Genomic DNA, 18,803 nt, shown 5'->3' on the forward strand with positions numbered 1-18,803 from the left:
TTGTTGGTTTTATATTTCCCCCACAGGCTGGCCTTGAACTCATGACATTGTTGAGGGTGACTTTGAACTCTAGATCTTCCAGCCTCTACTCCTGGGATTACAGGTGTGTACCACTACACTTATTTGTGGTACTGGAGATTAAACCTTGTGCATGCTACATAAACATTCTCCCAAGTGAACTACACCCCCTACCTTTGTCCTTGTCTAGTGCCACATGGACCCTGACATCAGCCAGAGGCCTACTCTGCTTCTCTGCTTTGTTGTCTGTGGCCCCTTCTCATCAATACTCATACGAGTGGCCCTGTCCTTCAGGGTCCTGGGCTGTTCTACCATAAGCAGGGAGACAGATACCATGTCTGCTCTCACCTGCCCATGTACTTAGGCCTCCAGGAACCATGGGGCCGAGGTAACCCAGATTGGCTTCTGACTGACCCCATTTGGAGACCCAGGACTTCTGAGTCCCGCACCAGGTCATACAAAGTCTCTGACACCCCACCTCCTGGGTTCAGCAACCATTCCCCTGCTTACCCATCAGGCTAATCACAACAATCACCAATGTACCCCAAATCACACAACATCATCTTTAATATTCCCAGACATCCTGAAAATCAGATTCTGAATCTCGTTTTGTACGGAGGTCTCAGTGGTGATTGGATTTGAACCAGAGCCAGCCTGACCCAAAGGTGACCTTCCTGCCTCTGTTGTGTAACTCTGGTGGGTTACTCTCCCTCTCTGAACTCATCTGACATGTCAGGAGTAAGCAGAAAGCGGAGCACCGTGCTCCATCTAGTGCTCACTTCCTGGGTGTCAGCTTGGGGACAGTCAGTCATTTACTTTGTGAGGGTAATCCCCCTCATCTTTCTGTCATGTCCCGCTCCTGGAAGTGGCTTTGGTTCCACCTCCTGGAAAATGGGCAGACCCTCAGTATTCTAGATCTTGTCCTTTCTACTTTAGTAGCATCTTATGACTTCTCCCCTTGGTCCCAGGTGGAAAGGTTAGATGGGCACAGCCACCTGCAGCTTTTGGGATGGCAGGACATCCTGGCAGGCTCCCAAGGGCAGATCAGGACCCCAGGATTATGGCCAGAAATACTTAAGTTCTGTGTGCCCCTGAGGTCAGGTCCCAGGCCAGTGCCTGTGCGTCCTAGGTTGGATTTCCGCTGCTCCTGTGTCCCCTCCAGAGGCTGCTGGGCACAGAGAAGTAGGCTCCCCGGCATTCCTGTAAGATGCCCCTGAGCCCTTGCAAGGCTTACAGCAGTAGTGTACCTCACTGGCCTCTTCTGTGGTGACACTTCCACTGTAAGAAGAGGCTGTGCCAACATCCTCCAGCTTTTAGCTGGACAATCACCCTTGCAGACAATCACCCTTATCCTATGACCCTGGGTACTCCTGTCCTAAACTGACATTTTCCAACCTGACAACACCGTAAGAATTTTCTGATGTCCCTGAGTTCAGTGAGAACCATTTCTGACCCAGTAGCCAGGAGTAAATTAGCGCCTTGGCCCTTTCAGCGGCACCCGAGGTGTTCCAAAGATTGAGTCCACAGCCTCTCAGAGAGGAAGAAGGCTGTACTAATTCAGCCTCCAGACTGGACAGCAGAGGGTCTGGGTTCTGGTCCCGCTCAGGAGATGGCAGGCCGGCAGGGTTCCTGAAGCCTCATACAACATGACTAACATCTTGGATGCAGATCTCTTACATCCTGCTTGACTGAGAAGCCCTGGGCCAGGCTGAGAAGGCTGTGGCTCTGAGAGCCTGGAAGCAGACCCTGGTCCTGTCACTTGAAGGCTGACCAGCTTCAATTAAATTACTGGCATCCCTGGTCCTCACCTTCTGTATGTGCACAAGAGCTGGACGTAACAGCAATCAACATCGCCACCACTGTACCAGTCAACAGACACCTCATCTGATCCTTCTCATCGGCAAAAGCAATCAGATGGAGGCTAGGCATGGTGGCACACATCTCTAACCCAGTACTCAGGAGGCAGAGGTAGGGGATGTATGAGTTCCAGGCCAGGTAGGGCTACATAGTGAGACCTGACTCAAAAACAAAGTATCTTTATTCTGCAGGTGGAAACCGGCTTGGAGGACAGTCAGGCCTAGCTGGTGAGTGACAGAATTAGAACTTGAACTCAGACCTGACCTTGGACATCAGCACCTTCTAACCTTAGCTCCAGGGATCTCCATGGAGTCCTGTAGGAGGTCACCAGGGGGCTCAAGCCATGTCCAGAACCAGGGCAGTCCTGGCCAGTGGTTAGGAGGACAGGTCGGGGCAAGGCTGGCTCTAGCCTTGGACATCAACTAAGCTGGAGCGGAACCATGACGATGATGCCTGAGGAATGAATGAATGAGTGAATGAATGAATGAGTAAAGGACTGAGTGCTGACTCCAGGCTCTCTCACCAGTCATGCTGCTCACTCCCAGGTCCTGGCATGGACGTGGGAGCCCACTGGACACCCTGCATCCCGGCAGTTTACAGGCTCTGGGAACAGGTTTTCCTATTGCTCTCTCGCTCAGCCAGGTCTGTACTCCTTGGTCCCTGTATCGCTGTAGATTTCCCTTAGCCAGAGGATGAATGGGAGGCAGGTCACCCGGGCCTATGTAGTGTCAAACCGAAGCTGTCCATAGAGAAAGCACCAACATGGAGTGGAGAGTCCCTGGCCTGTGTCCTTCCTGACCACAGACACAAGGTGCAGGGAGAACTAGCTCTGTTGACTGCGCTGCTGTTAGCTTTTCACAGAGGGCCCAAGGATGCTTTCTAGGAAAGTGACAAACCACCACTAACTTGTCACTCTGTTGCCCAGGGCAACCCTCTCCACGGCTGAGCTGGGAACATTTAGAATTGGTTTTGCAGGGTATGGTCCAGGTGGAGGCTGTTGTCTCGCTCTCCTGGCCTGCTCACGGGTAGTTAGGTCCCAGACCCAAACTCTAGAGACCCCTGCTAAACCCAGGATAGGCTCAGAGCATGGCCTAGTGCAAGGACTGATAGAGCTGGTGACAGGCTCAGTTTAGGCTGTGCCCCAGAATGGCCTTCTGCCCTGAGGACCGTACATAGGAAGTAGCATAGATATTCAATAAACACTTGTGGATAAGACCTGGAGAGAGCTGGTACTCCTAGTTTTGGACATGTCCAGGCCAAAGCTGGCATCTAGGGGGCCTCCCAGTCAGAGGTAGAAGAATCTATTATGTTCTCCAGCCCAGCCATCGTCCTAGGAGGAGCCTATAGGAGCCCCAGGAGCTGCCCTTGTCTCTCCCCAGCCCTGACCCCATGGGGATCCCATCCCACGGTGAGAGAATAATGACCATAATGAGAGCAGTCACCCACACACATGTGCACAGCGCTTTACAGATTACAAAGTGTTTCACATACATCATCTCATCAGTTCCTCACAACAGCCCTGTGAGGTAGGCAGGGCAGGGATAAATGTTCCCATTTGTACAGATGTGGAGACTGAGGCCCAAGAGGGGCCAGCGACCTGCTTGAGGTCACACAACAGTGAGCAGCAGAGCTGGGACCAGAGGAGAGGAATCGGCCTGCCTCTGGCTCCTGACTCTTTCCACTGACCGTGCTGTTCCCCAGGAGGACCCCAGCCCATCCCAGTTTCAGCCACACCCGAGCCTGGCCCCCACCTCCTCTTGGTAGTGCTGCCTGACATCCAGCAGACAAACCCCATCCCCCCTGGGCAGTCCTATCCCCTCCCCTACTTCCTGCCAAAAAAACAGCTGGAGCTGGGCCTGGAGCTGAGCTGCCACCCATGGCTCCAAATGGCGCCCAGCAGAGTGGGCCAGAGGGTGGGGCTGGAATCTCCTTCCCTGTTTTCCTGAGTGATCCCTCCCCACAGGGGAAGAGAAGAGAGAGGAGGAAGAGGAGGAGGAGGAAGAGAAAAACAAGAAACTGAGTTGGAAGAAGGCCCTGGAGCCATCAGGACGTCAAAAGTTTGCATTCCGACTAGCTATAGGAAATAGTTTTTTCTTTTTATTATTTCAAGTTTTCATAAAAATCCATTAATTATTGAAACCCAAGTTACAGAGGAAGTTTGTAACTTTTTTTTTAATTGAATTATTGACTCTGCCGCGTGTTGGTTCGTCGGCTTTGTCAACTCTGGCCCCTGTGCAGGTGGGGTCCTCAGGCCTGGCCTTCTGAAATCCTGGTAGAAGGAGGGCAGGCGGTGAGGGCGAGGCGAGTGTGGGGAGGGGGAGAGTGTGTGAGGAGGGCAGGGAGGAGGTGGGAAGGCAGCAGCCAGGCACCTTCCCTGCCCAGTGTTTCCACCGAGGGTGGGGGGTCCCTGCGCCCCCACCCTGCCCCGTTCTCATATCATCTTCATGTTGAACTTGCGGGGTGCATCAGCTGAGCTGATGCCTGCGTCCGATTTCCGGGGCACATACTCAATTTCGATGTTGTGCTTTGTGTTGCCTTTGCCCCGGCTCCATAGAAACAGCAGCACCAGGCAGAATAGGACAACGCCCAGGAAGGAGATGAAGCCCATGGTGGTTGCGATGATGAGCGTCTTGATGTCGAAGGGGAAAGGCACAGTGGCGCGGGTGCTGTTGGCCTCTCCCTCGCCTGGCTGGTTGGAGATGAAGGCGAAGGTCTTGTTAGGTTGATGGGGCCAGTCAGGCGAGTAGCTGCGCACATGCAAGTGGGCGGGCATGGAGTCGTTGCCGCCAGCATTGGCTGCGATGCACAGGTACGTGCCGTTGTCCTGTACCTGGGCGTAGCGCACCTCCAGCGTGCCATCAGGGAAGACTGTGAGCCGCCCATTGCTCTTGGCCGAGACCAAGTGCTTGCGGGGTGAGAGCCAAAGGATAGCTGGTGGAGGGTCGCCATCTGCCCGGCATACAAACTGCACGGTGTGGCCCTCATCTACAAACACCTGCTGTGCCTTGCGGTCCCGGATGTGGGCCCGGCGGCAGGTGAAGTAGTTGGGTAGGAGCACATCCGGAAAGTCCTTGAACTCTTTGCCCTGGACGAACTCAGGTGTGGCGCAGGTGGGCTGCTGCCTGTTGAAGTTGAGCCGCCAGCGGCGCCGGAACACCCACAGCAGCCGGCAGTCACAGGCCAGTGGGTTGGAGTCCAGGATGAGCGTCTCCAGGTTGCCCACCGAATGGAAGGCTGACTCCTCCAGGGTGGTCAGCTGGTTGCCAGAGACATTGAGCACACGCAGGTAGTTGAGCCCACGAAAGGCATAGGGCTCCACCACGGCCAGCTGCCCGCCCACCAGCTGGATCTCCTGCAACCGCAGCAGCTCATGCAGCATGGAGCCCTCGATTGTACCGATGGGGTTGTAGGAAAGGTTGAGGAAACGGAGATAGACCAGGTGACGCACTGCCAGATAGGGCACGGCTGTCAGGTTGCAGTGCGTGATGGATAGGGATGTCAGGTTGAGGCCGTAGAGGCAGTTGGGGGTCATGGTGTCCAGGTAGGGCCAGTGAGAGATCTCTAAGACCTTAAGTCGGTACAGCCTCTTGAAGGAGTAGTCCCTGATGGCATTGATGTTGAGATGTCGTAGCCGCAGGACGATGAGGCCGTGCAGGTGGGAGAGCGCCTCCGTGGGGATGGAGGTCAGATTGCATTTCTCCAGCGTCAGCTGTTCCAGGCTGTTGAGGCCGCTGAAGGCTCGATGGGAGATGTAGACGAGGTCGTTGTCGCCGACCTCCAGCGACTTGAGGTTGTATAGGTCTTGGAACATGTAGTCTAGCAGGATGACGATCTTGTTCTCACTGATGTCCAGCTTGGTCAAGTTGCTGAGGCCGGTGAAGACGCCCAGCGGGATGAGCTTCAGGCGGTTGCTGCGCAGCCCCAGAGTCCTCAGGTTGAAGAGGTTGTTGAAGGCGCCTGGCTCCACAGCGCTCACGATGTTTTCATTGAGTTCTAGCTCCTCCAGGTGTGGGAAGCTGGCAAACTCGTCCTGGTTGAGTGTCTTGATGCGGTTTTTGCCCAGGTCCAGCAGGCGAGTCTCGGTGGGGATGCCCTCGGGCACCGCCACAAAGCGCTTGCGGTGGCAGAGCACGGCCCGGTCCTGCGCTGAGCACTCGCAGCGGGGCGGGCAGCCTGTGGCAGAGCCTGACAGCACTGAGCCCAGTACCAGCAGGAGGATGGGCTGCCAGCAGGCCAGGAGGGGGCTGGGCATGCTTCTCATACCCCCTGCCAGCATCCTCTCGCTCACCTGCAGCGGAAGCAAGCACAGGACAAAGGTGGCAATGAGCAGGCAGTGCTTGGATAGACCCCGCCCCATCCCCATCCCAGATGGAAAGGTTTCGGAGGAGGGGCAGTGCCATCTCCTTTAGGGTTCACAGGCAGGTCACTGTAGGCATGTTCCAAGTCTCAACTCACTCAGGGCTTCCTCCGGGATAAAGCCAGCCTTGGTGAGCCACCCTAATTCACAGAGGATCAAACGGCTAAAGGCCAGGTTTCAGAAAATAGCCCTGAGGAGGAAGGGAGAACACAACTGGATCCAATCTCCCTGCCAGACACCATCAAACTCCTACCCAACTCTGCCACTGAGTCCTGGGTGCTCTGCAAGCCCTGGGTACCTGTGAAAGGCACCAAAATCTGCTCCAGGATGGGGCTCTATCCACAAGCAGGACCCAGTCAGAAAGCCTCCGGCCTGGGGTTCTCTGGGTCCTGTGAGCTCTAGACCACCTCTTCTACAAGGGTCTAGCCCTGATGGAATCAGCTACTCAACCTAGGACATGAGTGCTTCCTGCTTCTTGGCCTTAACCCTGCCATTCTTCATAGCATGTCATTTCTCTAGACTGCAGACACCCAGGCTGGAAGACCCAATTAAGCCTGAGACTTTCCTGAGCCACAAGATGCAGGCTGCCCCTTTCAGAAGTCCTGCCCATTCGCCTCTCTGGATTTCCATTACCTCTTCCCACCACTGGGCAACTTTGGAGTTAATGGTTTGACCTCTGAGACCAGGACAGACAGTCTTACAGGTGCCCACCCATACTGTACCACTGAGTGTGCCAGGCTGGTGAAAGAAGGGTCCTAAGACATGGTGGGAGGCGACAGAGAGATGGGGTGGGAACTGCCGGAGGCTGCAGGTGGAGTGAGCAGCGGTGCCCAGGAGCTGGCCCTGCAGAGCTCTCCCAGGCCTAGTGGTGCCTGCTTTGTCTTCTGCTCCCCTGTGGGAACTGGCCTGGAGATGGGGTGGGTAGGAACCAAGAGGTCTTCAGGGATGGACGAAAGCAATGCTCTACTGCAGCCTCTGCCACCAGTGGGATAAAAACCCTCTGCTGCCCATCACCCTTGCCGCTGGCCTTAGTGGGCTGTCCTGCTGCATAATGCCCTATACTCATGGCTCTGTGTAGCCTACCAGGAATGGAGAGGCCAGGCGTGAGAGTCCTATCTGTGCCCAATTTGTGCTCTTCCTCACCTCTTGACACAGTATCTGCCCTCAAGTCACAATTTATCATAGTTGTCATCCATGCCAACTGGTAAGACAACTGAGGCTCTGAGAGACTGTTACTGTCACTCAACCAGTAGTAGGGACCAATGTAGATTGGACGCTCTGGCTCCACACACTTTCAAATGCTCTACTGGTCTTCAAGAACTGACAGGTACTTCCTGGTTGTTGATCGACTAAGTGACTGATTAACCAGAGAGAACTCATGGTGTCATTGACATGTTATGGAATCTGCACAGTTTTGTTATCCCCAAGGGCTTTGTCACCCACCCCCTCCCTCCTCCTCATTCTCTCTCCGGGTTCTTCTCTGTCTGAGCCTCTCCTTACCCTGCCCCCACAGGACCATTCTCCACAGTCACACACGCTCCAGTGACCCACCAGAAAAGCAAACATCCTGACAGGCGATCAATAAGTAATTGGGCCAGCAGCTGGGGCTGGTGTGGGTGTGAGGCTGGGGACCTCAGGAGGTAAATAGGACTTTTAGCATCTGTCTCAGGCCTGGGCTAGCCTAGGAGAGAAGAGGCTGAACAAGGGAGCAGAGTAAGGAGCCCAGATGTTGGCAAACGCCCATGCACATGTGTACAGCATCTGAATCTGCGCATCCCTTCCCAACCCGCAAAGCCACACACTGTCCCCACTTGGTCCTGCACACCCGGTCTCTAAGCCATTTCCTTTTGGAGAGCTGTACCAGATGCCTTTTCAACCATCTGCCCCAAAGACCACTTCCCTGACAAAGTCATCCATGAGTCACTCAGATATCATCTCTTGCCTACAACACAGACACGCTTGATTCTTCCTAGTAGTGGCGTGTGATTGTGGTGTGTCACACTTCATTCCAAATGACAGTCCGACTGACTGAGAGAAAAGTTAAGGTGAAAGAGGATGGCAAGAAAAGAGGAGGAAGAGCAGCTAGGGTGGTGCCATGATGCCCTGTATAAGAAAAAGCAGGGAGAGCTTTCTGGCAGCTGAACAAAGTGGGAAACATTCCCAGCGCCTCAGCCAATGGCAGCTCTCCAGCCACCACGTGATGTATGTTCAACTCTGGGTCACATTGCCACTGTCCCAGCAGTGGAGGCTGTCTCACCTGCCATAGTGAATTGCCCAAGAACACACTGAGAGGCAACGTGCGATCAAGAGGAAGTTGCTATAGGGAATGGAAACCCCTCTGCCGGGGCTGACCTTGAGGTAGGCCCATTGAACAATGAAACCTGGGGGATTTAAAAATGTTGATGGAAAAGCTGGGCAGCCTTGCCCTATAGAGCTACCGCACCAAGCCAGGCAGTTAGCCACAGAACAGCGGGCCATGCGCTGTGAGGTCAGATGTGTTCACATCTTCTGTATCGCCTCTTCTGTGTGTGACCACACATGTGTGAGTGCATGTTTATACGTGTGCATGAGGAGGCCAGAGGTCAACATCAGGAGGCTTCCTCTCTCACGTTTCACCTTACACATCTCTCACTGAGTCTGGAGTTTCCTATTTCAGCTAGACTGGCTGGCCAACAAGCTCTGGGGGTCCGTATCCTTATCTCCCCAACACTGGCATTACAGGTAAGCACCACTGTACTTGGCATGTTTGTGTGGCAAGCATTTTACAGACTGGCCTATCTCCCCAGCCTGCCACCCTCTGTCTTTTACAGGTGGTTGTCCTGACAGGTAGGGAAACCGAAGCGCTGAGAGGCTAGAGTACCTGCCCATCCCGGCACAGCAGCAGCAGAGAGTGCTGAGTGTAAGCTCCGAGACTCATGCTCCTACCGGGTGTGTCCGTATAACATGTTGGGGGTGGGCCATATCTGAGGGGTCACCAGGCTGCTGAGTGGGCAGTGTGTAACTCGTCACCAGGCAGTCCAAGGTGGTTCCTACACTTTTCAGGGTGCTTTATGCTTTTTAATCAGTGCTTTAATTCGGATCCTTGCCCCCTGAAGGGCTTCTCCTGAGGGCAAGAATTCAAAATTGGAACAATAAATACAAAGAAAGTAAACGTCAGAGACAGGCAGGTGGCAGGCAGGGGATAGCAGTGCCCAGGGCATGATGCCCAGACCCTGCAGTAAGTAGCCTGAGTCCTCCCCAAAGTGGGGCTGGGGAACAGTTGAGTTATCAGTGTAGTTCAAAATGAGGCTCTAAACTTTCCCTGCAGTAGGGTTGCCAGCCACAGCCCACACCTTCCCTAATGTCCCGGGTAGGCATGGCCTGGCTCAGACACTGCTGCCTAACACTGGTCATTTGCAGCTCTCCAGCCTGTTGGGTGCCTTGGGCAGTGCCTGCTCTTCCTAGCCCTCATCACTGGCCATCAGACACTGGGTTTCAGAATTTTGGGGAACTGACACCCAAAATGATGCACAGTGAAACATCCTTGTCTGGGGACAGAGAGGAGGCTGAAGACCTGAGCGGATGTTTCATCAGGGCTGGGAGGGATCTATGTGAGCCCTGGGCTGCTCAGCTCCCCTGACTGGAGCTCCATTACACTGGGACTCTGATGGGGAGAACAGCTGCTGGTGGAGGAAAGGGTGTGGGATTCCTCATGGGTGGGGGCTGGGGACATGTTGTCTCATAGTCAGTGTTTGGTGGCTCCTGGGTACAGCACCCAGCCAGGCTCACAAATCTTGTGAGAAAAGTGGAGGGGCTGACACTTGAGAACAGCAGCTGTAGGCTGCATGGGTGGAGCTTTCCACACTGGTCTCAGAAACCAGGAGCCAGGGACCTCAAGGGGCATTTCACACTTATTTTACAGTTGAGAAACCAAGGTGCAGGAGAGGAAGTCACTTGTGCCAGCATGAGGCCACAAAGCCAAGAGACAGCAGCACTCTGTCCCTCTAGTGGGTCTGCTGGTCTTGGGAGAGCCAGCTACCGTGTGTGTGTGTGTGTGTGTGTGTGTGTGTGTGTGTGTGTTTGTGTACGTGTGCACAGTCACACATGAGGGTCCTGTTATAATGTGGCCTAGGGAAGCTAGAGGCTGCTGGTCCTCAGAGAGCCATGTGCAGGTGTTTAGCTTTTGTAGTACATGGCCACTTGGCATGTCTTTAGTGATTCTCCTCTTGGCTGCCTGTGAACCCACGCCCCTGTTTGGACCCAAGTCTCTCCTCATTTGGGATGATCTGTAACATAGGTGGAAGGCTTGGGGATGCTGGGCTCTCTGTCGGTACCTCACGGTGTTCCCACTCAGCATTCCACAGGGGTGGTAGTCCCCTGGGTTTCTGGGCACATTGCTTTGAAGCCCACTGTTCTCGCCATTGTGTCCGTGGCAGAGTAGAGCTGGCAGGCTGGCTAGAGGACTCCCTAGAGTACTCAGCCTTACTAATGGCCACAGGGGAGAGGAAGAGGAGAAGAGAGAATGGCATAAGAGAGTCACATGGGGTTTCATAGGATGGGTCAGAGAGGCAAAAGGACAAGCAGGTGGTGGGTGACAGATGGGCACAGGGACAGGGAAGTAGCAACAGTCAGGGAGAGATCCAGGCTTGGTGGTGCGTGCCTTTAATCCCAGCACCAGGGAGGCAGAGGCAGACAGATCTCTGTGAGTTTCAGGCTAGCCTGGTCTACAGAGTCAGTTCTAGAGCAGACAGAGTAACACGGTGAAACCCCTGAAAAATACATCAGCAGTGAGTGTAGCCTGCATGGAAACCATGTGTCTGGCCTCTACCTCACATTGTATGGCATCCGGTTGTCAGGCTGGGGCCTGCAAACCTACCCTCTTCTCACCACTACCCCTGCAGTGGATTTGATCAGCTAACCATTTTCAGATGAGCAGACAGAGGCTAATGAGAAAGTGGGGGGACTCAGTCACCAAGGAGCAGAAGCCAGGCAGAGCCTGGGCCTCTCAAGGCAGCTTTGCTCCCAGTTGCTGGCTTGCTGGGGCCTTTCTTTGTCTTCAGCCTCAGTGTCTCTGCATCTCTGTTACAGCATGACAGTGCTAGTTGCATGTCACCTGTTCACTGGCATCTGGGACCAAGCGGCTGGGTAGTATAGTACCCTTTAAAGACACTCCACAGCTACCTGTTGGTCCCTCTCCCCCATGTCCAGTCTGCCAGGCTTTCATCACCCAGCTGGTGGGGGCTCTGCTCTTGTGCAGCTGCTCTGGAGCACTACTCCTAGGTCTCCCCGCTTCTCCCTTTCCCTATGGCCCGTAGATTAAAATTGCTAAGTTGGATTTCATCCATCTCTGTACCCCTAGCCTCTCCCACCTCAACTAGTCAAAGAATCACACCACTGTGGGTGGGGATGGCTCCTGAAACACTAGGCATAAGGTTCAACCCTGTGCTCCAACACCTAGTCTAGGCTCAAGCAGGTATTTGGGAAAAGAAAAGGAACGGCAGAGGAGTAGGATGGAGGATGGAGGATGGAGGAGGTGGTTGGTAGCCAGGTCGATCTGAAAGCACCGGAGACTCCCATTGGGGCTCCCATGCCCCAAATCCTGGCCCAGTCCCTGAGCTCCTTCTAAGACACTCTCTTCTGGCTGTCCTGACTCATCCCTGCCGAGGTGCGAATGGCTGATAATGGCTTAAAGAGGGAGCTGCTAATGGGGGAATGTACTGTTAGTTTGCAGGGCTAGGCTGAGAGCCCAGGAGCAGGCCACCTGGGCACAGGGGAGGGGCCTCTGAGAGGAGGATCAGCAACTAGACTGAACTGCTAAAGAAGTGCTGTCTTGGCAGGCTGAAACAGCCCATTGTGTCCTCTTCTGGCTGGTACTCACCCCTAGCTACAACCCCTACCCCCAACAGGAGAGAAAAATCAACCTGGAAGAAAATTGAGGTCACGTCCTTTGTCATGCATAATTCTTTATTTTTTTCTGGCTCTTGATTCTGGCAAAGAGTTGCTAGGTTCCTAGGGTGTATGTGCATACGGGTAGTTGGTGACACACACACAGAAAATACCAGTATCTATGTGTGACGCAGAGAGAGTACACCAATGTGTGTGTGTGTGTGGGGGGGGGGGGATCACCTGGCTGAGTGCCACCAGCTCTGCCTCTCTGGCACCCTGAGAAATTCAGTCTTTTCCCTCATGTGTTTACCTGACCTGTGGCTGGAGAATACCAACGGGGTTGCTTACCTATCAACCTTTTAGGTGAAGGAAGGTCAGGCCATTCTCCAGGCACCTTGGCTGTCCTGAACTCCCTGGGCTGCTCTGGGCAAGCATCTGGCCCCTGAGTGCAAGGGAGAGAGAGGCCCCTGCCCACTCAAGCACAGCCTGTCCCAGGAACTGCCAGCCTTCCGGCAAGCCCACAACCTCAGGCCATTTGTGGGATAAATTATGAATTTTAATTGTCAAAGCATCTTAGTGTTTAAAGGCTTCTATATATAGGACCTGGAGAAAGTCAACTATGGTGACCAAGGGCTCATGGGCTGTATCCTGGGTTCCAGCCAGGGTACCTCATCCTGCTGTGTGATCCTGGGAGAGGACTGGATGGCTTTTGGAGCTTGCCACTCATTTTACAGGGTCACCTGTGCTGGGCCTGCCTCAACAGAGAGCACTCCTTTCTTGAATGGGAGCTGTCCCCTAGGTGAAGAGATGCTGGCCAGGTTTATATGACGTAATGACAGAGAAACTTGGGAAAGTCAGGTGACCTCCATGTGACCCTTCTTCTGCTTTGAGATGCCAATCCCTGCTCTTAGGGACAGAAAGGGACCCATGAAACCCTCTACCCTGTCCTCCATTGAAGCAGGAATACTCCTGTTCCATCTGCTCACTCCCTGGGGCCTCTCAAGATGCGCCGGCTTATCACCATCTGCGGAGGTCCCAGCCTTGAGAGAGACAGGGGCATAGATCCACAGATTTGAGCAGACCAAAGTGGAGGGGAAGCAGCAGGGATTGGGGTTAGCTAGCAATTTGGTCAACATGGTGATGGTGGCCAGGAAGCCCCCTACCCCTATAGAGGGCCCCTGGCATGAGGCCTTCTACGGAAACCATAGCTACCCATCGAGACAGGTGGAATTATTACACCATTCTGTGGGTAGAAAGTTGGAAACAGGTACATCAGTGCACGCCTTTAATCTTAGCACTTGAGAAGCAGAGGCAGGGGGATCTCTGTGAGTTTGAGGACAGCTTGAGCTACACAGTTCCAGGCCACCCAAGACTATATAGAGTGATTCAAAATGTCAGAAACACAGAGAGGTACTGTGAATCTGTTCAAGGCCGCAGCACGGTAGGAACTCTGGAGAGTCTAAACTCTGCCTCACCTCCTATAGTCTCTTACGAAACATACAGACAAAGCGAGTAGTTCTCACACAGCCAGTCAACTGGTGCTATCTTCACAGTTGCTTAGGAGGCTGATATACTTATCCTGTTCTGCTTAGGAGGCTGGTATACTTATCCCTGTTCTGCTTAGGAGGCTGGTATACTTATCCCTGTTCTCTTGATCAGGGATCTGAGGCACAGCAAAGTCATATCATTGCTGAAAGTCACACAGCAACAAGGGGTTGAGCTGGGATTTGTTATACCTCGTCTTCTCTTGATCTGCCAAATCTTGAAGCACTCTTGCCCCTTGAGAGCATAATCTCTCCATTTGCAAAGGTGCTGGAAGACTTCATGCTGCCTCACCATGCTGGCCACAGAGAGCTCATGAAGATGGAAGAAAGGCGTTTATGCTGAGCACATACTAAGCACCATGGCCTCACTGGCCCTCAGTGTATCAACCCCACTGAACTGATGAGCAGAGTGAGCTTGGGATGTCAGGTCAAGGCCCTGAGCTAGTCTGAATCCAGAGGAGACCACCATACAGATGAGGAAATTTAGTCTTAGAGTGCCAGGGGCTGCCCACTATCTCAAGCTGTTATCTTCTTTGTACACCCACAGTTATTTTCTCTGTCATTCCAGTGTGGCTGTATATATATCTTATGGTGGCACCAGGTCACGTGTGAGCGATGGTTTTGGATATTTGTGCTTTACAAAAGGGGGGGGGGGACAAAACCCTGATACTTCATAAGGCAAGATCTGCTGGGTTAGTTATGTCACGGTTAGACAAAGTTTAAATAAAAATACCACACTTTTCCTAGCATTGGCTGGTCAAGCCCCTCTCTGTTCAGCTGGGTCCTGACCAGTCCCTTGCAAAAGCCCATTCTTCCAACATGGTAAACCGAGCTCATGCCAGGGATAGATCCTCTGGTCAGACACAGGGAATGCTGGGCCCTGCACAGCTGGGTAACCACCAAGCTGCCCTTGCACAAGTCCACATGAGGTGAGAACCACTGCAAATCTCTAAGAACTATGTCCAGGCTGAAGGTATCAAGTGTCCATGGCTGATGCAGAGGGCTGAGCCAGGACTGTGGGTGGAACCAGACGAAAGGGAGATGGGTGAGCAGCCTGCCCTGGCCTCACTGTGAACAGCCTGTGTTAGGATGCATTCAAGCCTTTCTGGAAGCTGTATGTCATCAGCCTCTCTTGGCTCTGAGATATCTACATCTTGGATCTAAGCCAAAGGACTAGAGATAGCCAGGTCCCCAGCTGTATCTGCAGGCCTGCTCAGGACCACATAGAAAAGGGATGCTGGCTAGGCCCCTGCCCCCTTTCCAGGCCAATAGTGACTCTCTGCAGAGGACAGCAGAGGAGGTGGCAGGGAGAGATTAATTCCCTGAAATGGAAAAAAAATAGAAAAACACACACACACCACACACCCTAATAACATGTAATAAGAGGTTGGAGATGAGGAACAATGCCCTGGTAATGTCACCCTGGCGGCAATCAATTTGGGTGTCACATGAAATAGGCATAATTATTCTGCCAGCCCTGGCGCTTGTCTCTAACCAGCTCCAGGGGCCCAGGCCTGGGCGGGAAGGCGGGTGAAATCAATTGTGGGTACACCAGGCTGGCAGAGAAGTTACTCCAACTTAGCCTGTCAGCACCTGGCTTCTTAGCTCCCCTGGTGGGCCTTGTGGTTTAGAGACCCTTGGATACCCAGGAGCCATCTTGCTCGGTCATCCTTCATTTATTGCATGGGCAAGAGCGATCAGAGAGGGCTCCTTAGGAAGTTGTCAATGCTGGATCACACATCTGTTTCATCCAGCAGTTTGGCCACTACATTCTTGTTACCACCAGTGCCAGGCCTCATGCCAATGCCAGGGTGCAGGAAGGGGGTCTTCAGGGGGTCTTCAGAGAGCTGAGCACAGGCTCCCTGTACCTCCTGAGCCAGGACATCCCTTTTCATCCTGAAGTGCACCCAGACACTGGGTCTCCCAGAATAGCTTTCCTTTTGTTCTTGCTGCACAGGTATATAAGGCTTGCTCTGCCTTCATTTCCAGTTCCTTGTGTGTGTGTTGGGGGGTCATCCCCTTCCACCACTCCTGCCCATGCAAGCTCAGAACTTTTACAGATAATATCCCCATGCTGGAGGAAACTGACTTGTACAGGGGGAGGAGGAACAACCACGGAGTGAACACCCAACCCACACTGGATGCTGCCTGCCCCAACCCCCCTTCCCACACTACAAACCTTGAATCCCAGGAACACAAATCAAGGCTATAATGAAATCCCATTTTACACTCATTCAATCAAGAAAAAAAATCAAGACAGCCGACAGACAGTGTGGAGTTTTCTGGGGATGGGGAGCGGCGGGAACAGCCGCCCCCTGTGAGGGGGGCATGAAGTGGCCCAACCAATTTGGAAAACACCTTGGCACAGTTCCCAAGAAAGCTGAACATGAACACATCCTGCAGCCCAACAGGTCAGGGCACTTCCCACACTGCCTCCAGAGACAGGGAGAGGGGGTTTGTGGCAACAGTGTCAATAAGAGCCAGAAAGAGTAAAGCCCAAATGCTCATCAACAGGAGGGCCAGGAATACACTGTGTTACATTCAAATGACAACCAAATTCATCAGGGAAACATGAATGGGTGCTGAACATCCACTATCATTTGCAAGAGTGTGATAATGAATGGAAAAAGTCAGTTGCAGAGGACTGTATTTGTTTATGTTTTATAGAGAGCTAAAAAATAACTAAAACTGCCAGAGTTCTTATGTAGCTAAATAGATTATTTTATCTTGGTGCCGGGAATTGAACCAGAGCATCATGCATACTAAGCAAGTGTCCTACTACTGAGCTACAGCCTCAGCTCCAAATGCAAGAGGTAAGAAAAACATAGGTACATAATGCAGGGTGGTAACTGTCTCAGCAAAAGGAGCCGAGGGCAAGGTGTGGAGAACCCGGGAAGAAGAGACGTCCGAGCGCTGAAGTTGGAGAGTTGGATCATGTGATTACTATGTTATCACGAGCACTACTACGATTTATTTTGTTTTATTATTTTTGTGTGTGTCTCACTGTATAGCCTTAGCTAGCATGAAACTTACTATGTAGACCAGGCTGGCCTTAAACTCACAGAGATCCACCGGACTCTGCCTCCTGAGTGCTGAGGTGGCAGGCGTGTGTCACTGAGCCTTGGCAAGTACTACTATCATTAATACAAATGCATAGATCAACAAGTTAACAGGCTAGGCCTGGACCAGTGAGCACAGCTGCTACCCACGGTCAGGAGAACACTCTAGAGTGAGCTCACGCCTCCAAGATGGGGGCTTTCGACAGGTCACACCACCCACCCTTCTGGTTGTTTTCTCTGCTATAAAGCCACATCTCAGTACCACCTACAATGAGAAAACCGGAAGCGCATCGCCGATATAAACTGTGAGTAGCTGGTGCTCATTAAGCACTCACTGTGCGCTCCACACGGGTCTAAGTGCATTCATTGCTTGTGTCAGCACAGTTAATTGCCACCACCTCCACTGAGGTAGATACCACAGTTAACTCCACTTTACTGGGAAGGACATAGAGGCTCAGAGAGATCAAGTAAGTTACCCAAAGTCACAGAACTAGGCAGTGGTGGAGCTCAGGCTTGAACCGGGCCTCTGGTTCTTGGGTCCACTCTCACAGTGAGTTGACACGGGGGTCGCTGTATACTTAGCAGAGCAGTTATTGGCCCACGGCACTCGACAATAAGCACTTATCCATCCCTGCACACAGAGGTTGGAACCAAGAGGCCTCAAATGTGTTTGGAAATGACCCCACCTTTTCAAAGCTTCCTTCAGAGAGCCTCCTCACTCTAGAAACCCCCAATTCCCGTGTCACTGCAAAGCCTGATGCTGCTTCGGGACTCAACCAGCCATCTTCTCCTAAGAGCCTGACCCCGCCAGCTCCACAGAGAAACGCCCACTTCTGGAGCACTCTGCATTGGCTCTCTCCAGTCTACCTGGGGCATTTTTAGTGCACGTTCAGCTCTGCTCATTCCTGCAGCTAAGGACTCTATGTCCCCTCCAGGTTGTCCTTGCCAGGAGGTCCTAAGGCCTCATGGTGTCTTTCCCACGTCCAGAGGGTTGCCTAGGTATTCAGGGTAATCCACAAGGTCTATCCGGGAGCCAAGCAGGCAGCTCACCAGGATGTTCAGAATAAACGCATGAATGAATGGGCTGCTACGCCATCATCTGTAAAACCATTGTGGTTCCTTCGAGCTGCGTGTACTAAGAGCAGCTAAGGGAGGTTTTTGGAAGGAGAGGGCCTTTAAAGAAGGGATGCTAGACCAAGTCAAGAGACTATTAGGCATATGGGGAAGAAGTGGTGGGAACAGAAGAAAGAAGAATGTCACACACAGAAAAGCCAGACCAAGATTCTAGCTTACAGGGCCAGCTTTCTAGTTTCACGGGCACCGAACAGTGTCTCAGCTAGGCTATCAGAGCACAGGTTCTGCTCAACTTTTTTGCTAAGCAACAGCTCATTCTGGGAGGAGGAGGGCATTGGTCCTCTAGAATTCTGGGTTCAAAAATAAAAAACAAACAGACAATTATCTAGTGTAGGGAATGGATGTTTAGAGACAGGTGGAAAAGATGACACCCGAGGATCAAAGAGGATCGTGAGAGGTAGACAGCTCTCTACATTCTTCTCAGTCTTGCAGGATCCCTCCACTCACAAAGCATCAAACCTCAGCGTGAGGCACACACCCATCTGGTAAAAGCTGCTTCCCAACCCTCACTTGCTCCAGGTTTAGGGAGCATCAGGGTCTTGATGGAGCCCTACCCAAGGCCATCTCATACACACTTCAGCTAGGGATGGGGAAGGGGCACAGAGCCAAGAGCTGCACCAGGTGTGGGGGTCCTGCCCTTCTTTGACTGAGGCAATTGGGTGTTGCCCTCGGGCCTTCTGAGACCATGTGCCTTTTCCCTAGCACCTTCAGTGTGGCTCTGATGCTCTCTTCGCTTCTCCTTTCTATCACCCCCATCTTGCCTCCTAGCAAACCAGGTGCCAACATCCTCCCAGTGGCTGAGGACTCTGCACCCCTCTTGGCCCACACAAGGACAAAAGGCCAGGAGCAGTGGAACATCCCCCGCCCCTCACTAGTAGTCTGTGAGGTCAGGGAAACCCCAGGCTCTCTGCCGGCTTGGTGCCCTCGAGCTCCCCTGGCACCGATGCCCGTACTAAAGTCATTGGCATA

The 18,803-nt window shown here is 52.9% G+C and overlaps 1 protein-coding gene across 4 annotated transcripts in view; it reads right to left on the minus strand.

Annotated features, from left to right (window-relative positions):
• Positions 1-585: 585 nt before the first annotated feature.
• Positions 586-18,803, minus strand: part of Lingo1 (leucine rich repeat and Ig domain containing 1) — a 182,201-nt gene continuing 163,983 nt past the window's right edge. For all 4 annotated transcript variants that reach the window (XM_029481938.2, XM_029481940.2, XM_029481937.2 and 1 more), the window contains one exon: positions 586-6,163. In XM_029481938.2, the coding sequence (XP_029337798.1) occupies positions 4,307-6,151 (1,845 nt within the window). In that variant the 5' untranslated portion in view covers positions 6,152-6,163 and the 3' untranslated portion in view covers positions 586-4,306. The remainder of the gene's footprint in view (positions 6,164-18,803) is intronic.

The sequence above is a fragment of the Mus caroli genome, unplaced genomic scaffold (assembly GCF_978045245.1).
Source record: "Mus caroli unplaced genomic scaffold, Mus_caroli_1 scaffold_11, whole genome shotgun sequence".
Lineage (NCBI taxonomy): Eukaryota > Metazoa > Chordata > Mammalia > Rodentia > Muridae > Mus > Mus caroli.